At 39.4% G+C, this 20,510-nt stretch overlaps 1 protein-coding gene across 3 annotated transcripts in view; it reads right to left on the bottom strand.

The window, feature by feature from the left end:
- LOC100663034 (mitochondrial adenyl nucleotide antiporter SLC25A24) overlaps positions 1 to 20,510 on the bottom strand; it is a 59,115-nt gene that overhangs the window by 23,833 nt on the left and 14,772 nt on the right. For 2 of the 3 annotated variants that reach the window (XM_003409532.4, XM_064282473.1), the window contains exons 2-3: positions 11,803 to 11,929; positions 7,602 to 7,689 (exon numbers count right to left, since the gene is read on the bottom strand). In XM_003409532.4, coding sequence (XP_003409580.1) covers positions 7,602 to 7,689; positions 11,803 to 11,929 — 215 coding nt within the window. Of the gene's footprint in view, positions 1 to 7,601; positions 7,690 to 11,802; positions 11,930 to 19,818; positions 19,960 to 20,510 lie in introns of those variants that run through there. The other variant, XM_064282474.1, reaches the window with a different exon arrangement.

The following is a 20,510-nucleotide window of genomic DNA, read 5'->3' as shown; positions in this document are numbered from 1 at the left end:
GAATAAATCAATGCCAAATTCTACAGCTTAAAGCCACGGGACACTCAATACTGACAAAATTCTTAAATGGTAAAATACTACCTTGCTGTGTCTTTAAATTACTAACAAGGTTGAGCATCTATTGCCATGTTTATTGGTTATTCATGTTTCCTCCTGTGTGAAATTTCCATTCCTGTCTTTTGCTCATTTTTTGAATGAGTTGTTTATCTTCTTCTGATTTATTTATTGTTCTTTATATAACTGATTCTAGTCCTTCAAGTTATAAATTAGCAAATATCTCCTCCTAGTGAGCACCTTTTCTTTTCACTTTGTTTACAATGCCCATGAATAAATGTTCTTCATTTTAATGTTGATGAATTTATCAATCTTTTCATTTACAGGTATTGTCTTTTGTGTATTTTTTAAAAATACATTCTTTCCTACCCAGAGAAATACATTTCCTTTTTTTCCTCTTAACAGTGTTACAGTTTTACCTTCCACATTTAGCTTGATTTTTGTGTGTGGTGTGCGGCAGGTACCCAATTTCACTTTTGTCTGCATGAATAATCCGGTGCTCCAACACCATTTACTGCATGGCCTCCTCTTCCCAGTGATTTGCAAAGCTACTTCATGAGACAATTTCCAAATACGGATGGGTCTATTTCTGGGCTCTCATTATGTTCCACTGGTCAACTTGTCTATTTCTGTAGCAATACCACTGCCTTAATTATAGCTTAACAACAACTCTTGATATCCGATAGGGCAAGCTTCCCTCCCTTTTTGTTTTTTAAGAATGTCTTCGTTATATGTCTTGTACCTATATACTTATATATGCTTTGTTACGTTATATATAAGGTCACCATGAGTCAGAGCCGACTGTACAGCAGCTAACAACAATAATATACACACACGGATATTTTAAAGTTCTATAAATGCTCATTAAATAAGCTTGTTTATTTAAATCTTTTATGTCTTAACTAAATTTTTTCTGTTTGACCTATCAAATATGGAAAGGTGTGTGTTAAAATCTCCCGTTAACATGATGAATTTGTTAATTTATTCCTAGAGTTGCATCAACCAGCTTAAAATTTTTATATCTTTGTGAATTTAAAATTGTAGTGACACTCCATTCTCATTAATGCTGTCTCTATCTGTCTTAGTTATCTAGTGCTGCTATAACAGAAATACCATACATAGAAGGCTTTAACAAAGAGAAATTTATTCTCTCATAGTCTAGGAGGCTGGAAGTCCAAATTCAGGGTGCCAGCTCCAGGGGAAGGCTTTCTCTCTCTGTTGGCTCTGAGGGACGGTCCTTGTCATCAATCTTCCCCTGGACTAGGCGCTTCTCAGCACAGGAACTCTGGATCCAAAGGATGAACTCTGTTCCCAGCACTGCTTTCTTGGTGCCATGAGGTTCCTATGTCTCTCTGCTCGCTTCACTCTTTTATATCTCAAAAGAGATTCACTTAAGATACAACCTAATCTTGTAGATTGAGTCCTGCCTCATTAACATAACTGCCTCTAATCCTGCCTCATTAACATCGTAGAGGTAGATTTACAACAAATAGGAAAATCACATCGGGTGACAAAATGGTAGACAATTACATAATACTGGGGATCTTGGCCTAGCTAAGTTGACATACATTTTGGGGGGACACAACTCAGCCCATAACACTATCTTAAAGTCTACACTGGCCAATATTAACAGTTACCCCAGCTTTCGTTTGGTCAGTGGGATTTTGTTTTGTTTTTCTTTCATCTGATAATCTCTGTCTTCTGACAGACAAAATTTTTGTTAATTTTATATTGATGTATTTTTCAACTTCCACTATAATGTAAGTGGGGTCTGAAAATTTTAATTATGCAAGACATGCTTTCACATCACTGCGAGGTTAATGAAGAACAATATTGTTCAATCAGTATTTGCTGTCACAAAAGTACAGGTATAAAAATATTGAAATTCACATACATCCACCAGACTGGACACTAAACTGAGATAGTCCTGACTGATTAGAAGCAGTTAACTTCTCGTCTTATTCTTCTCTCTAAGCCAAAACCAAACCCATTGCCAATGATTCTGACTCTAAGCAGCCCGAAAGGACAGAGAAGAACTGCTCCATGGGGTTTCTAAGGCTGTCATCTTTAAGGAAGCAGACTGCCACATTTTTTTCCCACAGAGCGGCTAGTGGGTTTGAATCACCAACATTTAGGTTAGCAGCTGAGTGTTTAACAACTGGGTCACCAGGGCTCTCCCCACAGACCTTTATTTAGCCTGCCCTCATTTGAGAATGGAGGCAAAGGGAAAACAGGATCCAACATTACTGTAGAGCATACTTATTGTATTTGAACATATTTCTCCCTTTACTTTTTGCTTTCCATTTGTGTTGGTCTCTCTTTTAAGTTTTTTTCCTCCTTTCTCCTTTTTGTTAGATTGTCTGACTTTTCTATTTCTTCATGTATTTATTTTCTTATTCATTGTTTTCCCTCCCTGGTTTGGAAGTTATATACTCAGTTCCCATAAAACCAAACCCCACTGCCATTGAGTTAATTCCAACTCATACCGACCCTACAGGGCAGAATAGAACTGCCCCCTTGGATTTCTAAGGCTGTAAATCTTTACAGAAGCAGGCTGCCAGATCTTTCTCCTGTAGAGTGGCTGGAGGATTTGAACCACTGACCTTTCACCTAGCAGCCAAGCACTTTGACCACTGCACCTTGAAATTTTACCATGTACACATAACAAAGCCTAAAGTTAATATTTTGACCCGCACCCTAAATCAGACAAAACTCTTAGAACAGTTTAAAACAATTATCCTCTCCTTTAAAAAAAAAAATTTTTTTTTAACTTGTGTGGTATTATTATTGTCTAGTATTTCAGTTTTCCTTTTTCTTAAACCCCACAGATTGGTCATTATTATTTGTTCATGGTTGTTTCCAATGGACTGCTCAAACAGCCCAAAGCTAAGAAATAGACACCAGTTTAGTACAGAAAGCACCCCCAAAACCACTGTTCAACCCCATTCCCCAAATATGGTCTGTTCACATGCCCTTTCCTTTACTAGAATGTCCTTCCACCCACCCTTTTACAGTAGGGTAACTTCCACTCATTTCCCAACACAGTCTTCAATATTTTCCGAGGACCCACTATTGATGAGTGCTGGGCACAGAGTAGTTAATTAACAAGGTAGATATGGTCTGTGCCCTTATGAAATCTTACAATGTAGTATGAAAAACAGGCACTAAACAATAGCAAATAGCAGCTAACATTCACTGAATTCATTGAGTATTTGCTAGGCATTGTTCTAAGCACTTCACATGTTATTCATTCATTTAACCTTATAATAAGCCTATGTATTTACTACTGTCTCCGTTTTACAGGCAAAGAGAGATTAAGTGTTTTGTCCACAGTCACAAAGCTAATAAATGGAGTGAAACTAAGTATCTGAACCCAGGCGTTCTGGCTCCAGAAACTGTACTTCCAATCACTAAGCTACACAAAATACAAAATGCACAAGCCAATGGTTGCTACCGATGAGAGCCAGGAACAGAGAAACAACCGGTCAAGAGTGGGAGAGGGGCTAATGTAGGTAAGGTGATAGATCTCTTTGAGGTGAGAACTAAAGGCTAATAAGGGATGTGAGGAAGGTGTTAGCCATTTAGGTAGTGGGAACAGCAAGTACAAAGGCCCCAAGTTGGAAAAGACTTTAGAGAATTCAAAGAAATAAAAAACAAACTTGGTTGGAGTATAGTCACAGATTTCTCACATTACTAGCTTAATTACCTCTTCGAAGGAACAGAGAATGGTCAGTCTAAGAGAGTGAGAGACAGTTTTAAAAAATAGTAAATTTGTGCAAGAGTCACTGTGGGGAATGGAAGAAGAAGGTGAGCAGGAACATGGATATCCAAAGCTTCAGCACTGAGGTCCAGTTGAGAACCAAGACCATACATTTTAGCAGTGCTAATCTATAGTGTTTCTAGAAATGTTTAAAAGCCCTAACGTCGAGGCAAGTAAGGCAACTGGTGGGACTGCTTCAAGACTAGGGGAAAGCAAATGGGTGTGTGGAAGGAACTAGATCAAGGGGCGACTGATGAGCTGGTGGAAACGAAGGGACAAGAAGTCTGTAGGTCATATAGCAAGTACAGTGTGAGTAAGACTGTAAAATCTGGAAGAAGAGGGGTCAGAGAGTAAGATACAGGTGTTGAAAACTACAGAGGAGGTCTTAGTCACCTAGTGATGCTATAACAGAAATACTACAAGTAGGTGGCTTTAACAAACAGAAATTTATTTTCTCATAGTTTAGGAGGCTTGAAGTCTGAATTCAGGGTACCAGCTCTAGGGGAAAGCTTTCTCTCTCTGCCGGTTCCGGGGGAAGGTCCTTGTCCCTTGGTTCCCGAGTGATCTTCATGTGCTGTGGCATCTATCTTCCACCATCTCTGCTTACTCGCTTGTTTAATCTCTTCTATATCTCAAAAGAGATCGACTCAAAATACACCCTACACTAATAATGTCTCATTAACATAAAGAAAACCCATTTTCAAATGGGATTATAACGACACAGGTATAGGGGTTAGGATCTACAACACATGTTTTAGGGGGTACAATTCAATCCATAACTGAGGAAGAGTAGTTTCAAGTTATGACACACTCATAACTTATGGGTTATGGAAGTGGGTTACTGAAGCAGAATGGAAATGAAAGTCTTAGGGGCTAAGGAAGGCAAAGAACACTGAAGCTAGATGAAAAATGAGTGATCTAGTTGAATACTAAAGTCTCCTAGGATTCAGGTGTTGAGGTCTCAATAAATGTAGGGAAAGACCTAGAGATAAGAAAATAGGAGGGAAGAGAGAGGGAGATGAAAGCCTAAAAGAAAATGTCTTTTTTTTTTTTTTTATATGAAAGCAGAAGATAAAGATAAACATGATACAAGTGATTCCTATTTCAGCTACTCCCCACACATAGCTTCTACTGAAAAGATGCAATTAGGAAGCTATATTTCAACTACACAAGTAACCTCTCTCTTAGATACTGATTACCTAGTCAATTCCAACTCACAGTGACCCCACAGGACAGAGTAGAACTGTCCCCTTCAAGTTTCCAAGGCTATAAATCTTTACAGAAGCAGACGGCCACATCTTTCTCCCACAGAGCGGCTGATAGGTTCATACCTCTGACCTTTTGGTTAGCAGCCGAGAACTTAATCACTATGCCACCAGGACTTCTCACACCCATTAAGATGGTTAAAATCAGAAAAATGGACAATAACAAGTGTTGTGAAAATGTGGAGAAATTGGAACCTTCATACATAGCTGGTAGGATTGTAAAATGGCGAAGCCACTTTGAAAAACAGTTCAGCAATTCTTCAAAACGTTAAACATAGTTGTTATTAGGTGCTGCCAAGTCAGCTCTGACTCCCAGTGACCCTATGGACAACTGAATAAAACAATGCCTGGAGTTACCATATAACCCAGAAATCGTACTCCTAAGTACATACCCAAGAGAAATGAAAACATACATTCATAGAAAATCCTGTGCATGAATGTTCACAGACGCATTATTCATCATGGTCAAAAAAGTAGAAACAATCCAAATGTCTATCAACTGATGAGTGATAAATAAAATGTGATATATACACACACACATATATATATCAGAATATTAATCAGCTAAAAAGAAAAAGGAATTGAGTAGTGATACATGCTACAACATGGTTGAACCCTGAAAACATCACGCTAAGTGAAAAAAGAAACAAAAGGCCACATATTACATGATTCTATATATATATATTTTTATATATACTAAGCATCCAGAGTAGGACCTGAGTAGATTAGTAATTGCCATAGAATGGGGGGAGGAGGAGTGAGGAGTGACTGCTAATGGGTGTGGGGTTACTTTTTGAGTGATGAAAACATTCTGAAATTAGGTGGTGGTGGTGATTTCACAATTCTTTGAATATACTGACTGAATTGTACATTTTAAAGACTGACTTTTACATTATGGGATTGTATCTCAACACAAATGTGTCATAAAACGTATCTGTGTAGGTACGTGTTTGTGTGTGTAGCTCCTTTTAAACATCTATCCCTCTGTGTTGCCTTTGGTATAGTATGAAGCTCCAGCTTGGAAACTGTGTTATCTCTAAAACTATCAAAGGGTATAAACAGGAATATGATTTCTGGCCTTAGAGTTAGACAAACACCTTCACTTTACAGGAAGAATCTGTCTTTACACGCAGAATATTACACACCCCTTATCCCACTGTCAAAATTCTGTTTATCTCCTTTTCATCTTTTTGCTTTTCATTTCCTCAGAGCTAAAAAGAGTAACTCCATGCTCCGCCCTGAGACTTAACGCCCTCCTATTGAACATCTGGAAACCCTGGTGGCGTAGTGGTTAAGTGCTACAGCTGCTAACCAAAGTTCGAATCCATGAGGCGCTCCTTGGAAACTCTATGGGGCAGTTCTACTCTGTCCTATAGGGTCGCTATGAGTCGGAATCGACTCGACAGAACTGGGTTTGGTTTTTTTTTTGGTTTATTGAACATCTGCTTATAAAAGAAATTCTAAACAGTTAGAAAAGAGAAAAATGCTACTGGAACAGATATCAAAGGAGATAAATCAGACAATAAAGCCAGTTAGAAAAGAACTGTTACATAGTGTTGAAAACTACGAACATCCACAAGAATATTACTATAATGTAACTGTCTTTGCCTATTTTCTGTTATAAAAAATTGGTTCCTGCCGTGTTTGTAACAAAGGAGTTTAATATATCCTATGAAATAAAATCTTAAATCTGTCAAAGTCCAACTGACTAAATAGATGAATTGATTGCCCCAGGCAATAATGTTCAAATTCTTTCTCTGCTAGCCAGGAGAGCTTTGGAATTCCCCTCTCACCTGGTCATGCATAGGTTAAATAATACGATGAACCTGCTAGACTCCTCAAACAATGTGTTCTACTGTCACATTAGAGACCAAATGAAGGGGAAAGGGCAACAGCAAAGTTCTTAGCTCTTCATCTACGGATTTAACAACTTATTGCCATTCCACTGTGCCTTGTGACCTTGCAAGAAAGAATCCAGTCTGGGGGTATATTTCCCATTCCTACACTTTAGATAAGGAGCCCTGGTGGCGCAATGGTTAAGCGATCAGGTGCTAATCAAAAGGTTGGCAGCATGAATCCACCAACTGCTCCTCTGAAACCCTATGAGGCAGCCTACTCTGGCCTATAGGGTCGCCTTGGTGGCGCAGTGGTTAAGCGCTCAGCAGCTAACAAAAGGCTGGCAGTTCGAACCCACTCAGCAGCTCTGAAGGAGAAAAGACCTGGCGATCTGCTCCGGTAAAGATAACAGCTGAGGAAACCATATGAGGAAGCTTTACTCTATCATATAGGGTCACTATGCATCAAAACTGACTCGACAGCACACACTAACAACAATACACTTTAGAGATACCTGTACATTCAAAATGAAAAGGAACGAAAACAGAAAGATGTTGGATGTGCATAAATGAGGAACGGTGAGGTGTAGGGAGTTGTTTAAAAGCCACACTTACAAACATAAACCTCTAATGCAGGATATTAAAACCAAAGCCAAAAGACAACTGTCAATAAGATGAAGAGCTTACCTCTGAAGGATCAACTCTGCTTGTTTTTCAGAAATAGTTAGACCCAGTGTCTGGAGAGACTGGACAATCTCTGAGGCCTCAATTTTCCCTTTAAAAAGGTGAAAAGATCATTAACTCAGAACTGATAAGGACCTTAAAACCATGAATTTTAAATCTCTCATTTTATAAAAGAAAGCCCTGAACTGATGAAGGCAAAATTATGTAATTAAGTGAGCTATGGATTTACATATTGCAAAATCAGTATTCAGCATTTAACAAATACATCAAACAAGGATGCATGCATTATTCATTCAACAATTACAACCACCTTATAGGTAAATAATAATATTCCTTTTGAGAGAAAAAGAGACAGATTTTACATGGCCTTGCCAAGTAGCACAATCAAGAACTAGCAGAGCTGAGAGATTCGAATTGAGATATTTTGACTCTGTGGTAAATTCAATTAAACTAAATCCAGGATCTATTAATTTTAAAAGTATGCATTTTTTTAAGACACTTATTATGTATAAAGTCATATTGTACCGGGTTATGGAGGAAGCAGAAAATGAGGAAAGGGAACCAAAGAATATGGACAATCATCTTGAGAAATCTGGCATCAAAAATAAAGAGAGCTGGGAAAGAAGGACAATGGAAGAGGAAAAAATTATTAGGATTAAGGAAATTGGAGCCATGTTTGCAGACACAAGGAGAAGAATCAGAGGATAAGAAAAATGAAAATATAAGCAAAAAAAAAAAAAGAAGTAATAATGTATTTCCCTTCAACAGTTCGTAAATGTATGGAGATTCTAAGACTAATATTCATGAAATGAAACAAAGTAAAGGAGGGTCTGCAGCCAAACCAGTCCTAATGGCAAAGCTTTCCAGAAGAAGAAAATCACTGTTAGTTATTAGTGAAAGGAAGAAAGACTTCATTTAAGAGAAGGACCTTGAAGAAATGGCAGGATTTGGAGAGACTCTTCCTGGGGGAGAGGAAAGGAGCAGCAATGAGAACGTGGACACCTCAAGGAGCGTCAGAGGCAGCCATCTGTTAGCAATGAGATTCCTGAAATACCACTCTGAACGTTCTCCTCTAGAACTGCACTCCTAAAGAGACACATGCTTTGCCTTAAGGAAGGCTGATCAATAAAAATAGGAACCTGCAATCGGAAATCGTTTTAAAATATACAAACAAGATAACTAAGAAGAAATTGTTTGCACTTACTACAAATTTATCACTAAAATTTCATCTTTAGTGATTTCCTCCAGTTCATTTAGAATTTTCTGTGACGGAACACTTATGTGCACACAACGTTAAGTACTGGGACGGCTGACCTCTAATTATCTGGCAGACGACCCTGGGATGCCCCATCCCCCTGCTACTGTCCGCCCTAACTGTATAGAGACATCTCTGAAACTGAACTGTAGAGCCCAGGGTAGGATGAAAGCTCGTGCAGAAGTAGGAAAATTGATTGCAGGAATTGGATTCTGCAAGGAGACTGAAGCCAAGGCTAGTGCTGCGGACATGTAATACAAGGTTTATGCAGCCCTGATGGCGCAAGGGTTAAGAGTGCTCAGCTGTTTACCAAAAGGTTGGTGGTTAGAACCACCAACAGCTTGGCAGGAGAAAGACCTGACGATCTGCTCTCATACAGATGACAGCCTAGAAAACCTGATGGCGCAGTTCTACTCTGTAACACATGGGGTCATTATGAGTTGAAATTGATTTGACGGCACCTAACAACAACAACAACAACAATATAAGACTTATGAGAGACAGCAAATGTCCAATAGTACTTCCTTCCACCACAAACTCAGCTCTCCCTGGCTGAGAATCACAGATTTTTTTTTTGTACTTTAGATGATGGTCTACAGAACAAACTAGTTTCTCATCGAACAGTTAGTATACACACTGTTCTATGACATTGGTTAACAACCCCATGACATGTCAACACTCTCCCTTCACAACCCTGGGTTCCCTATTACCAGCTTTCCTGTTCCCTTCTGCATTCCAGTCCCCGCCCCAGAGCTGGTGTGCCCTTTTAGTCTCGTTTTGTTCCATGGAAGGGTGAACCTCAGGAGTGACTTCATTACTGAGCTGAAAAGGTACCTGGGGGCCATACTCTCAGGGTTTCTCCAGTCTCTGTCAGGTCAGCAAGTCTGGTCTTTCTTTTTGAGTTAGAATTTTGTTCTACATTTTTCTCCAGCTCTGTCCAGGACCCTCTATTGTGATCCCTGTCAGAGCAGTCAGTGGTGGTAGCCTGGCACCGTCTTGTTTTTCTGGACTCAGTCTGGTGGAGGCTGTGGTAGATGTGGTCCATTAGTCCTTTGGACTAATCTTTCCTTTATATCTTCAGTTTTCTTCATTCTTCCTTGCTCCTGAAGGGATGAGACCAGTGGAGTATCCTAGATAGCCACTTATAGACTTCTAAGACCCCAGACACTACTCACCAAAGTAGAATGTAGAACATTTTCTTTATAAACTATGTTATGCCAATTGAGCTAGATGTTTCCTAAGACCATGGTCCCCAATGCCCCCAGCCGAGCAATTCAGTCCCTCAGGGGGTTTGGATGTGTCTATGGAGCTACCACGACCTTGCCTCATACAGGTTGTGCTGACTTCCCCACTATTGTGTACTGTCTTATCCTTCACCAAAGTTTCCACTTAACTATTGTTTATTAAGTGTTTTTCCATCCCCACCTCTTCCCTCCCTCTTAACCATCAAAGATTGTTTCTTTTTGTATGTAAACCTTTTCATGAGTTTTTACAGTAGTGATCTCATACAGTATTTGTCCTTTTCTGATTGACTTATTTCACTCAGTGTAATGCCCTCCAAATTCCTCCATGTTATGAGATGCTTCACAGGTTCATCATTGGAGAATTAAACTTTAAAACTCATCAAAACCTTTCAAAGGGTTTAGTTATATGTTTGAAGAAACTTGCTTTGAATCCAACTGAAGTTAATATTCAGTATAAACCAGACACCAGCAAATACAATCCTTTGAGCCAAACCAGGCCCACTTCTTGTTTTTGTAAATAAAGTTTCATTGGAACACAGACATGCCCATTCATTTACATATTGTTGATGGCTGATTTTAAGCTACAACCAGAGAGATGAGTATTACAACAGGGAATGCATGGCGCACAAAGCTAAAATATTTACTATCTGGCCCTTTATAGAAAAAGTTTACCAATTCCTGATATAAACCAAATTTTTGCTCACTTTGTTTCTTGAATAAGAACTCTGAATAGAACAATGGGTTGGAGAGAGATGCTGATGAGAAGCGAGCTACTTGCATCAGGTGGACAACTAAGACTATGTTGGCATCTCCTGCCTGGAGGGGAGATGAGAGGGTAGAGGGGGTTAGAAGCTGGCAAAATGGTCACAAAAACAGGGACTGGAAGGAGGGAGCGGGCTGTCTCATTGGGGGAGAGTAATTGGGAGTATTTTTTTTTTTTTAGTAAGGTGTATATAAGTTTATATGTGAGACTGACTTGATTTGAAAACTTTCACTTAAAGCACAATAAAAATTATTGAAAAAAAAAAAGTCTGTGAATAGAATGGCTATGACTATTCTTAAGTAGGGTGGGGTTAGAGGCTACATTTATTTAAATAAATTCCCTCTTCCTATAAAAGGCTCTCTCTGGTGGCGAAGGTTTCATGACTTCTCCCTTTTTCCCGCTGTGGTCCTTGCTATTGCTCTATACAACTGGGCCTTTGACTCCCAGCTATTAAGCTAAATAGAGAAACCAACCAGACATCTATATTTAATTTTCTCCTCTAATTTTCAGGATCAGAGAGTATCTTCTTAAAACTAATTCCTTCAAAAAGACTATTAAATGTAAGATAATCTGAAAGGTTTCTTTATAATTTTAGAATATATAATATTCATGTCTATATATAAATAAACCTCTCTTGCCCAAAAAGCAAGGAAACATAATTATTTTAACACAAATTTTGAAGCCAAATCAGTGAAATGTTCAATAGTTAATATTTTACAAAAATTCCTACCTGCAGTTTTTAATTCTGTGGACAAAACCATCTACAAGTTTTCTTCATTAAAAAAAAAAAAACGCTCTATATAAAAATCACATTACTACGAAAAACAAGTATTAGCACAAAACTCTCATCTAAAAATATACATCATTTTACAATTTGAAGGCATGCAAAGTGCTTCTTCACAGCTGGTGATAAATAGGAAAAAAAAAAAACAGAAGACACACCATCATTGTTTTTGTCCAAACTCTTAAAGGCCAGTTTCATTTTTTTCTCATGGTCTTTAAGGTACTTCATAAATTCTTCAAAATCCAGCTTCCCATCTTTGTTGATATCTCCAGTAGTAAAAATTTTCTAAAAGAAAAAGAAATTAGAGACATTTTTATTGCCAATGTGGATTAAAGTACTAAATCATTTGTATACATACTTCGAGTAGATTGGCTGTTTTCCAATAAGACTAAAGTACCAATTATAGGCCAAATATCTCATTATCCAATATGGTAAAGATCTGTAATAAAAGTCGCCATATGACTGCAAAATGATTCTGGATCTTGCGTCAAATTTTCTATTAGAATAATAAGGCATTAATTTCTATAAAACTTGACATTTTTAATGCTAAGTAATCACACCCTAAATTTTTTTCATGTTTATTTTATAAATACCAAGATACAATACAAATATTTGACCTGACATGGGATTTATTTAAATGTCTAAGGTAATGCTTCCCTTTGACTTCCAGAACCAAAGAATCTCTTCCTAAAGGTGATCCTTATAAGAAGCTGTCATATTAAATTCTCCGTTTTTCCTCAGAGATACCAATATTCCTTTAATTACTCTAAAATTATTTTTAAATGCCCTATTCTTCTAACAGGAGACCCTGGTGGCATACTGATTAAGCACTATGGCCGCTAACCAAAAGGTCGGCAGTTTGAATCCACCAGGTACTCCTTGGAAACTCTATGGGGTAGTTCTATTCTGTCCTACAGGGTCGCTATGAGTCAGAACTGACTTGACAGCAACCGGTTTTTCCGTTTTTATTCTTCTAACAATCATCTTATCCTCGTCATAAATCACTGCTTCTGAGAACAAAATAAAACATATGAAATTTGATATTACATGTAACCCCTCTCCCACCTCTACCCAAATATAAACTTTTTGTCATAATCACCCACCTAAAGGTTACGGATTCTACTGGTCTGATGGTCATGCTCTTCTCACCGAAAAATGCCACACTGTATCAGGACGGTACAGCGGACAGATCTCAGAGACAGAAAAGTCTGAAACCCATGTGATGCTCAGGAAATGCTATGCTTAGAAGGAAATGTACAGTTTTAAATCCACATACTCAAAAGAGAAAGGCTGGAAGTCAGTGATCTAAGCCTCAACCTCAAGAAATTAAAAAAAGTCTTTTTTTTAATTGAAATAAATAAAGAGCAAAAAGTAACGGAAAAGTAAACAAACATAAAATTGAAGGGATCAACAAAGTTAAGATCATTCTTTCAGAAGACAAAAAACTGGTAAATCCCTGAAATTGGCAAGTAACCAATGTCAGAAGTTAAATGATGAAAATCTCTAGACACTACAGACAATAAAATATTATGAACCACTTTATATCAATAAATATGAAAATCGAGATAAAACGGACAAATGTTTAGAAAAAGAGAACTTATCAAAAACCGGCAGAAGCTAAACTAGAAAATCTGAGTAGTTCTACAAGTATTAAAGAAATCGAATCCATAATTTTAAAATGTTCCCATTAAGAAAAATCCAGGCCCAGATGGCTTTAATGGTAACATCTATCAAACCTCTGCGAAAGAAAGAACACCAAATTTCTACAGAATAGAGAAGACAGGAACGCCTCCCAGCCCATTTTATGGGTGGGCAGTCCCTTGGTACCAAAGCCTAACAGGGACATCACAAAATAAAACAACAAGCAATGTCCCTTGTGAATACAGATGCAAAAATCCTAATAACGTTAGAAAATCAAATACAACAATATATAAAATGGATAATACATTATAAGCAAGATAAGTGTATTCTAGTAATGCCAGATTGGGTTAACATTTCTTTTTTAATCCTGTAATCTACCACATTAACAGAATAAATGAGGAAGGGCACATGATCAACTTAAGAAATGCAGAAAAACGCCTGCTGAAATTCAACACCATTCATGATTAAAAACTCTAAGCCAACTAGGAATAAAGAATCCTTCCTTAGTCTGACAAAGGGTATCTTATAAAGAATTCCTGGAGTCCCTGGGTGGTGCAAACAGTTAATATGCTCAGCTGCTAATTGAAAGGCTAGAGGTTCAAGTCCATCCAGAAGGACCTCAGAAGAAAGGCCTGGTGATCTACTTCCAAAAAATCGGCCACTGAAAACCCCACGGAGCACAATCCCACTGACACGCATGGAGTCACCACGAGTTAGAATGACCTTGTTGGGAACTCTTTGTTTTTAATAAAGAATTCTAGCCTATTATATTTAAATTAGTTTGAGTAGGATTATCTTACCTGCAACCTCTAAAACCAAAAAACCAAACACACTGCTTTCGAGTTGATTCCCACTCACGGCGACCCTACAGGACAGAGAACTGTCCCATAGGGTTTCCAAGGAGCAGTGGATGGATTCCAACTGACGACCTTTTGCTTAGCAACCAAGTTCTTAACCACTGTGCCACCAGGGCTCCATGGTATCACTGAAAAATAATTATTGCTACTTAATTGCTTTTACAAATTAGATTGAGGATGATTTTCATCTGCAAATTATGTCCTGATCATTTAAAACATATTTGCATAACATACTAGTATAACCCAAAAGAAAAGATCGCAGCATTCTGGGGCTCCATTTGTCTAATGAAGTACACCTAAAAAGTTTATATTTTGGTCAGCAGAAATATCAGTGAACAGGTACCATTTTGGAAATTACCAAAGGACATCCCTAACCCTATCTCTGACCAGCTCAACTTTTTTACCCATATTTCTACACCCTTTCTTAAGGTAAATCTAGACTCCCAAAGTTACAATTGTCTAATGACTCCAATTCACAATAATGTGAAAGACTAGGGTTTCCCTTTTGAATTTTACTGTGTATTCCTTTCACAAGAAAAAACAAAACAATATAAAATATTATTCAAATGCCAACTAGACAGTTATCAAAATAAAAATTATTATCTCTTCTATTTTAACACTACATAATACAAGTACCATTTGTATTTGTTTTTGTTTTTTAATTCATTGAATGCTCAGTCTACATGAATGAACTCTCTAGTAGGAAAGCTGGAGACATGTAGAAAAAGACCTTGCGTCAGAATTTCCTAAGGACGTCTCTGTCGCCTGAGGAAAAGTCACAACACTGTGCCCCTGAAATAGAATGTTCAGCGTGGTTGGTGCAGAGCCTTCTGGGGGTACCCTCCTAGGTTTTGAAAAGGTTTTGAGCTCCTATGAGTCACCACTATGTACACAAAGTCTGTATATGGCTCACATCATCTCTCACCAAAAACGAGACAGAGATTTGAACCAAATTTGACAAAGAAGACATGTGTTTCAAAGGACTGAATTTGTTTATGTCATAAACCATAACTTCTCATGAAAGGCTTAGTGTATCAAACAAATACAAATCACACCTGTAAATCTAAATACTGAGTGGCTTTAAACAAATATGAAGGAGGTTTTGATCTTAAAAGGGAATACACTTCAGCTATTTTTAGGAACTAAAAAACACAAGTGAACTGAAGAGTCATAATATTTTGTACTGGACTGGCCCATAGGCAGCATCCAGTCCTAAACCCAACCCACTGCCACTGAGTCAATTCTGACTCATAGCGACCCTACAGGACAGAGCAGAACTGCCCCATAAAGTTTCCAAGGAACGCCTGGCGGATTCAAACCGCCGACCTCTTGGTTAGCAGCTGTAGCACCTAACCACTATGCCACCAGGGTTTCCGCATCCAGTCTAGCTCTCTGGTATTACAGATGAGGAAACCAGGACGCAGTGCCTGGCTTACAGAATGTACTCAAAATAAAACTGGTCAATGACTGAATGGATGTTTAAAAATAAAAAAAAAAAAAGACTCCCAAAGTTCACACGGCTAGTTAGTAGCATAGTATTACCGAATGATTCTTCTCCTATGTCAAGAAATATAGGAAGAGTTTTACTAAATTTTAACATGGCAGAACTCAGCCAGCAATTTTTTGCATATGCATGTACCAATTATCTGAAATGAACTAGACAGTTCTTTCTGTGATGGGTTTTCCAGTCTAAAGGGTCAAACACCCAAGAAGAGAATGTATTTGGAAAACAATAATTATACACAATAACAATTTCCAAATAGAAAATACCTTGAAAATGCTGGAAAAGAAATATGCCTGAGGCATTACATACTGAGGAAGGAGCCCATAATGTAGCCTACTGAGAGCTGAGCGCTTGCTGCCCAAGCTTGGTCTTTAAAAACCTCATAATTAAGCCAAGCTATAATGAAACCCCCCCCACGTGTTTGTCAGTTTGTCGTACTGTGCGGGCCTGTGTGTTGCTGTGATGTTGGAAGCTATGCCACTGGTATTCAGATACCAGCAAGGTCACCCATGGTGGACAGGTTTCAGCTAAGCTTCCAGACTAAGACAGACTAAGAAGAAGGACCCAGCAGTCTACTTCTGAAAAGAATAATATTGCCAGTGAAAACCTTATGAATAGCAGCAGAACATTGTTGATATAGTGCTGGAAGATGAGCCCCCCAGGTTGGAAGGCACTCAAAAGACAACTGGGGAAGAGCTGCCTCCTCAAAGTAGAGTCAACCTTAATGACGGGGATGGAGTAAAGCTTTCGGGACCTTCGTTTGCTGAGGTGGTGACTCAAAATGAGAAGAAATACCTGCAAACATCCATTAATAATTGGAACCCAGAATGTAAGAAGCATGAATCTAGAAAAATTGGAAATCGTCAAAAATGAAATGGAACTCATAAACATCGATATCCTAGGCATTAGTGTGAGCTGAACTGGACTGGTATTGGCCATTTTGAATCGGACAATCATATAGTCTACTATGCTGGGAATGACAACTAGAAGAGGAATGGTGTTGCATTCATCGTCGAAAAGAACGTTTCAAGATCTATCCTGAAGTACAACGCTGTAAGTGATAGGACAATATCCATACGCCTACAAGGAAGACCAGTTAATACGACTATTATTCAAATATATGCACCAACCACTAGGGCCAAAGATGAAGAAATAGAAGATTTTTATCAGCTGCTGCAGTCTGAAATTGATCAAACACGCAATCAAGATGCATTGATAATTACTGGTGATTTTAATGTGAAAGTTGGAAACGAAGAAAGATCAGTAGTTGGAAAATATGTCCTTGGTGATTGATAGAAACAATGCTGGAGATGAAATGATAGAATTTTGCAAGACCAATGACTTCTTCATCACAAATACCTTCTTTCACCAACATAAACGGCAACTATACACATGGACCTCGCCAGATGGAACACACAGAAATCAAATTGACTACATCAGTGGAAAGAGACGATGGAAAAGCTCAATATCATCAGTCAGAACAAGGCCAGGGGCCGACTGTGGAACAGACCATCAATTGCTCAATACAAGTTCAAGCTGAAACTGAAGAAAATTAGAGCAAGTCCACAAGAGCCAAAATGTGACCTTGAGTATATCCCACCTGAATTTAGAGACCATCTCAAGAATAGATTTGACGCACTGAACGCTAGTGACAGAAGACGAGACGAGTTGTGGAATGACATCAAGGACATCATCCATGAAGAAAGGAAGAGGTAACTGGAAAGACAGGAAAGAAAGAAAAGACCAAGATGGATGTCAAAGGAGACTCTGAAACTTGCTCTTGAGTGTCGAGCAGCTAAAGCAAAAGAAAGAATTGATGAAGTAAAGGAACTGAACAGAAGATTTCAAAGAGCATCTTGAGAATACAAAGTAAAGTATTACAATGATATGTGCAAGGAGCTGGAGATGGAACACCAAAAGGGAAGAACACACTCGGCATCTCTCAAGCTGAAAGAACTGAGGAAAAAATTCAAGCCTCGAGTTGCAATAGTGAAGGATTCCATGGGGAAAATATCAAACGACGCAGGAAGCATCAAAAGAAGTTGGAAGAAATACAGTCATTATACCAAAAAGAATTAGTCGATGTTTAACCATTTCAAGAGGTGGCATATGATCAGGAACCGATGGTACTGAAGGAAGAAGTCCAAGTTGTTCTGAAGGCATTGGTGAAAAACAAGGCTCCAGGAATTGATGGACTATCAATTGAGATGTTTCAACAAATGGATGCGGCGCTGGAGGTGCTCACTCGTCTACGCCAAGAAATATGGAAGACAGCTTCCTGGCCAACTGACTGGAAGAGATCCATATTTATGCCTATTCCCAAGAAAGGTGATCCAACCAAATGTGGAAATTATAGAACAATATCATTAATATCACACGCAAGCAAAATTTTGCTGAAGATCATTCAAAAACGACTGCAGCAGTATATCGACAGGGAACTGCCAGAAATTCAGGCCAGATTCAGAAGAGGACGTGGAACCAGGGATATCATTGCTGATGTCAGATGGATCCTGGCTGCAGGCAGAGAATACCAGAAGGATGTTTACCTGCGTTTTATTGACTGTGCAAAGGCATTCGACTGTGTGGATCATAATAAACTATGGATAACACTGAGAAGAATGGGAATTCCAGAACACTTAATTGAGCTCGTGAGGAACCTTTACATAGATCAAGAGGCAGTTGCTCGGACAGAACAAGGGGACACTGATTGGTTTAAAGTCAGGAAAGCTGTGCGTCGGGGTTGTATTCTTTCACCATACCTATTTAATCTGTATGCTGAACAAATAATACGAGACGCTGGACTATACGAAGAAGAACGGGCCATCAGGATTGGAGGAAAACTCATTAACAACCTGCATTATGCAGACGACACAACCTTGCTTGCTGAAAGTGAAGAGGACTTGAAGCACTTACTAATGAAGATCAAAGACCACAGCCTTCAGTATGGATTACACATCAACATAAAGAAAATAAAAATTCTCACAACTGGAGAACAACATCATGATAAACGGAGAAAAGACTGAAGTTGTCAAGGATTTCATTTTACCTGGATCCACAATCAACAGCCATGGAAGCAGCAGTCAAGAAATCAAAAGATGCATTGAATTGGGCAGATCTGCTGCAAAGGACCTCTTCAAAGTGTTGAAGAGCAAAGATGTCACCCTGAAGACTAAGGTGCGACTGACCCAAGTCATGGTATTTTCGATCACATCATGTGCATGTGAAAGCTGGATAATGAATAAGGAAGACCTAAGAAGAGTTGACGCCTTTGAATTGTGGTGTTGGCAAAGAATATTGGATATACCATAGACTGCCAAAAGAACGAACAAATCTGTCTTGGAAGAAGTGCGGCCAGAATGCTCCTTAGAGGCAAGGATGGTGAGGCTGCGTCCTACATACTTTGGACATGTTGTCAGGAGGGATCATTCCCTGGAGAAGGACATCATGCTTGGCAGAGTTCAGGGTCAGCAGAAAAGAGGAAGACCCTCAATGAGGTGGACTGACACAGTGGCTGCAACAATGAGCTCAAGCATAACAAGGATTGTAAGGATGGCGCAGGACTTGGCAATGTTTCGTTCTGTCGTGTACAGGGTCGCTATGAGTCGGAACCAGCTGGACGGCACCTAACAACAACAACGATGAAACCACTGTTAATACAGTATCACAAGAATTCGAGCCACTGAGAGTGACTGCCCCCACCCCCCTTCCTGGAACAGATACCAAAATATAACATTAGAGGAATTCCCCCTACCATCCCCCTCCCAAACACACATAAAGTGATTATCCCAGTTCCTCAAACTGGGGAGGAAGCATCTTTGGCCCAGATGCCAATCTAGGCTACTAATGACAAGTGGGCACATTCCCAGTGACCCCAAGGAAAAAGGCTGCAGCTCACACCTTGAAAGCAATCAGAAGTAGAAAGTTTTATTATTGGCAGGGAAAAACCTGAGAAAAATGCTTGAGAAAAGTATTGGCTGTGTTGGGTTATTCTTATTAAATAGAGAGGTTAGTAAAACCACCTGAAAACTATACTGGGGCCTAGGCTAAGCTTAAAAAAAAAAAAAAATTTTTTTTCTTTTTTTTTACGTGTAAATATGGCTTCACTCTGCCCAAGGCCTCTGCAGGGCTCCCAACCCCAACATCTCTCTGACCTCAACCCCTTTGAGGCCCACCTTCCCTCTCTCCTGGGTCACAGACCATCCAAGATCCCACAGGCCTTCCTGAAGCTCATGGATGTCCACGGTCCCATTGTTATCGAGGTCCAGGTACCAACAGAGTTCTTCGTAGACACCGTCCATCTTGTCCATCATGGATGTCCCCATCAGCAGGGGTTGTCCCCGCGGCAGCTCCCAGGGGGTGGAAATGAGAGGGACAAAGAGGATCTCCGCCCACCGAACGTCAGTTGAAAGAGACTTAAGAAAGCGGTCTCCTGGGAGACTCCAAAAGCGAAGCGCCTCCACAGGTTAAGGTGCAGGAAGGGGAGGGCGCATGACCCTCTCACAACGGCTCACGCAGAGCGCGCGGCAGGGGCCTGGGCGGGCCGAACCGGAACTGAGCCGCAGTGGGAGCTGACAGAGCCGAATCAGCGTGGAGGCCGCAGCTGAGGAGTGCGGGTCTCGGCGTTAGCCTAGGTCAATAGGTTAGACGCCCTGTTCTTACTCTCACTCCAGGAAGGACTTCCCGAAAGGTCTCAACACAATACTATCTCTAACAGTATTGCTTCTTCTTAGAGAAAAGTGGGTAGGGGCGTGTTGGAACTTGGATTGTGGGATCAAACGACTTGGGGTGGGGGGGCCCCAATATTTTTTAAAGTTGTTTAGTCGCACCTTTCTAAGAATGCCTCTTCTAAAGTTGAGGCAGCACT

The sequence above is a fragment of the Loxodonta africana genome, chromosome 3, assembly GCF_030014295.1.
Source record: "Loxodonta africana isolate mLoxAfr1 chromosome 3, mLoxAfr1.hap2, whole genome shotgun sequence".
Taxonomy (NCBI): Eukaryota; Metazoa; Chordata; class Mammalia; order Proboscidea; family Elephantidae; genus Loxodonta; species Loxodonta africana.
This window is presented reverse-complemented; position numbering and strand designations above follow the sequence as displayed.